Source organism: Perognathus longimembris, chromosome 1 (assembly GCF_023159225.1).
Source record: "Perognathus longimembris pacificus isolate PPM17 chromosome 1, ASM2315922v1, whole genome shotgun sequence".
Classification (NCBI taxonomy): domain Eukaryota; kingdom Metazoa; phylum Chordata; class Mammalia; order Rodentia; family Heteromyidae; genus Perognathus; species Perognathus longimembris.
In genome coordinates this window covers 77912480-77916084 of record NC_063161.1, presented here as the reverse complement: position 1 = coordinate 77916084, position 3605 = coordinate 77912480, and the positions used below count along the sequence as shown (strand labels likewise).

General features: G+C 60.6%; 1 protein-coding gene across 2 annotated transcripts; it reads right to left on the bottom strand.

The window, feature by feature from the left end:
- Nucleotides 1-1641: 1641 nt before the first annotated feature.
- Grifin (galectin-related inter-fiber protein) lies at nucleotides 1642-2954 on the bottom strand. Of its 2 annotated transcripts, none has more exons than XM_048351317.1 (5): nucleotides 2940-2954; nucleotides 2569-2648; nucleotides 2320-2479; nucleotides 1908-2074; nucleotides 1642-1781 (listed from the first exon to the last, which is right to left on the bottom strand). In XM_048351317.1, exons 1-5 carry the CDS (start codon nucleotides 2949-2951, stop codon nucleotides 1766-1768), a joined length of 435 nt encoding a protein of 144 aa, XP_048207274.1. In that variant the 5' UTR covers nucleotides 2952-2954; the 3' UTR covers nucleotides 1642-1765. The 2 variants fall into 2 exon arrangements, with proteins under 2 accessions (XP_048207274.1, XP_048207283.1); XM_048351326.1 differs by having other exon boundaries at nucleotides 1908-2029.
- Between the last annotated feature and the right edge of the window lie 651 nt (nucleotides 2955-3605).

Genomic DNA, 3605 nt, shown 5'->3' with positions numbered 1-3605 from the left:
CTCACTCAGGCCCGTGTCATGTAGACAGAGGAGAGGTAGACAGACAGACAGACAGCTAGATGACAGCTAGCTAGCTAGATGATAGATACATAGCTAGATATGCATCAAGCAATAAACATGAGCCAATGCCTAGATAACCAATGTTGATGTTAATGTTGATATTAAAATTGATGTTAAAATTAACACACAAGCCAGGTAGGTACTGGTGGCTCACACCTGTAATCCTAGCTACTCAGGAGGCTGAGATCTGAGGACCACAGTTCAAAGCCAGCCCAGGCAAGTAAGTCTGTGAGACTCTTATCTCCAATTAAACACACACACACACACACACACACACACACACACACACACGTGCGCGCGCATAGAGCTGTGGGTCAAGTGGTAAAGGACTAGCTTTGGGCAAAAAAATTTCCCCCAAAGAGCTGGAGATATGGCCTAGTGGCAAGAGTGCTTGCCTCGTATACATGAAGCCCAGGGTTCAATTCCCCAGCACCACATATATAGAAAATGGCCAGAAGTGGCGCTGTGGCTCAAGTGGCAGAGTGCTAGTCTTGAGCAAAAAAAGAAGCCAGTGACAGTGCTCAGGCCCTGAGTCCAAAGCCCAGGACTGGCAAAAAAAAAAAAAATTCCCCCAAACAGCTTAGGAACCCTGAGTTCAGGCCCTGAGTTCAAGCCCAGGCCCTGAATTCAAGCCCTAGGACCAGCACAAAAAATAACTAACACATAGCCAGATGCCAGTGACTCACGTCTATCATCCTAGCTACTCAGGAGGCCGAGATCTGAGGATTGTAGTTCAAAGCCAGCCCAGGCATTAATCACCAGAAAACTGGAAGTAGTGCTGTGGCTCAAAGTGGTAGAGCTCTAGCCTTGAGGAAAAAGAGCTTGGGGACAGCATCCAGGCCTTGCGTTCAAGCCCCACAACTGACAAAAACAAATAAATAATTAATTAAAATTATCAAACAACTATGCCAACTAGCAGACCTCTGCCACACTGTGAGCAGTTGCATCCCAGCCTCCCCAGGGGCTCCTGCCCCAACAGACAGGGAGAGAGGCTTGGCGTTGCTCAGAGACAGCAGAACTGATAGAAGGCCACCCAGGCTGCAGAGCTGGGAGCCACTGCTCCCGGTGCTGGGTGCCATGGCATCCTCCACCTCCTTCCTCCCCCCCAGCTGGGCCCTACACACACACACACACACACACACACACACACACACACACACACACACAGAGAGAGAGCTGGGAGCTCTCTGTCTGTCTGTCTCCTCTAGTTTCCAGGTAGGGTGAGAGGCTGAGAAAGCCCCAGAGGAAGTGAGGGAGAGGAAGTCTCGGGGAGCTTGGGCCACTGAAGTGATTCCTGGACAGGACCCCACTTTCTGCCCCAGGGGCCCCCAGGGGCCCAGAGGCCCTGGCTGGGACCTTGTGAGTCCCAGCCCTGACGCCCCGTGGCTAGACCCGTCATGTAGCTATCAGAAATCAGAGCAGGACCAGTGTTCATTGCAGCCCCACCTCAGGCCCTGAGGGTCCTGGGAGGGAGGGGAACTCAGCTGTTGTGGGGCGTAGGTCTCAGAGGTTCCCCTTTGTCCGAGAGCTGCGTTCCCCCACAGTGTCCCGGCCCCACGGTAGCCAGGCACCTATAACCTGCTCATGGTTTATTGACATCTTGGAGCTGGGGGTTCACACAGAGCCGCAGGGTCCCCCCGGCTTTCCTGGGGTGGGCTTCCAGGTGCAAGGGACCGTCGAGGCTCCCGGCTGGGTCTGCGATGGCTCAGTCGCCCCCATCCCTGGAAAGGAGGACCGTGATCACCCTGAGCACCCGCTCAGCCACCTGTGCAGGCGGGGCTGATGGGGTCCAAGGTGTTGCTGGTCCTGGGGGGTGCTGGGGGCACGGGGGCAGGGTGGGATGTTACCCCCAGCTCAGGCTCCGCTTGGCCAGCTCTGCGTGGGCCAGGGGGTGGTCACTGAACACCTGCACCCGGGTGACGGTGGCCAGCGGCCGGCGGCGGTGCGGGAACTGCAGCACCTTCTGCTCCTGGGCGTAGACGTGGAAGTGCTCGGCATCGGCACTGACCTCCATCTGCCCCGCAGGAGAGAGGACAATCCTAGTCCCCAGCCTCTCTCCTCAGAGGGCCCCACCCCCACTGCAAACCTGCCCTCCCTCCCAAGCCTGGGGTGTGGCAGCCAGGGTGGGGGACTCCCTATGGCACAAATGGGGAAACTGAGGAACGAGGTGGTCACGCTGACCAGCCGGTGTCTGCAGTGCAGGCCCGCAGTCGCATCCACAGGGGGTTCTCTGTCCCCCCCCCCCGCAGCCCCTATCACCTCGAAGGGCTCCCCCAGGGCCAGTGGGAAGATGCTGGACACCACCTCCGGGCCCCAGAGGCCGCCCTGGAAGGCATTGCCCACCACAGTGGCGCTGGAGAACCTGGGCTTCACATGGAAGGCGATGTCCCCTGACTCTGACAAGAAGTTGATCTCGAACCTGGGGACAATGTGTGGTTCTGAGGGTGGGGAGTGCCCTGAACCCCTCCCCCACACTGCAGGCCCAGCAGGGAGCTCGCAGCCCCTCACCTCTCCTGAGCAGAGTCAGCTTGCCCCTGCACCGTCAGACTCCAGCCGGGGGCCAGGCCCCCTGCACAGAAGGCTTCAAACTGCGGGTCAAGGTCAACGTCAAGGACACAGCCCTTTGAGCTGAGCCAAGGCCTCCTCCCTCTCACTTGTCCAGGATGCCCCAGCCCACAGCCTGCTCCCACCCTGTGTGTGGTCCTTGTCCCCTGGATCCCTTCATGGGGCCACACAGGGGTCTTCACCCCCAAAACCATTCCATCTGGGGACTGATAAGAGGGCAGAGCCAGCACCCCCAGGACTGTGGGGAGGATCAGGTGACCAGGGAGCACCCAACCCCCCCACTCCCCTGCCTCAGAGCCCTGGGTGTCACCCACCTGCAGTGCCATGGCCGCAGCCGCTGCAGAGAGGGAGCGGCTGGGGATATAGGCCGAGCAGCAGGGCGGGGCGCAGCAGCCCCACCCCTGAGGGCCTCCCCGAGGTCCTCAATCCCCTCCCGCCCCACCCGCTCCACCCACCCCTCCCTGGGTGCCACAGGCCTCCCCTGTGGGTCCCCATTACAGCAGGAGAGGCCGGCTGGGATGGGGCTCTGAGCACAAGGCAGGCCTGACCTCCATCCTTCTAAAGGGGGAGGGGAGGCATGGGCCCGCCCAGCCCTGCCCTGGCCCTCTGGGGTCCCCTCAACCCCCAGCCTAGCCCCAGCCGCTCGGGGCCCATGGGCTACAGACTGGGGATTAGGCGGGGCGCTGGTCAGCGCATTCCAAGCCCAGCAGACAGATGGGGAGGGCCTTTCCCACACCCCAGCGCCCTCCTGGCCTCGTGCCTGGGTCCCCCGTGGGCTGCGCGAGGGCGGCTGCTGCTGGAGGCGGCCTCTAGCATGGAGGAGCGGTGGACGGAAGCTCCGGCTGTGGCTGTGGGCTGTGGGTGGGGTGACTGTGGGCTGCCCACACCCCCATCAGGACTCTGCAAGGAGGGATTGAAGCAAAGGTGGGCTGTGGGCCTGGGACTTTGGGGCTCTGGGCATGGGGAGTGTGGGGGGGTGT

Coding starts and splice junctions, on each gene's coding strand:
- Grifin (XM_048351317.1), bottom strand. Junction 2,480..2,568: donor GCTGACTCTGCTCAGGAGAG/GTGAGGGGCTGC, acceptor CATTGTCCCCAG/GTTCGAGATCAACTTCTTGT. Junction 2,075..2,319: donor CCCTGGGGGAGCCCTTCGAG/GTGATAGGGGCT, acceptor CCTGCGGGGCAG/ATGGAGGTCAGTGCCGATGC.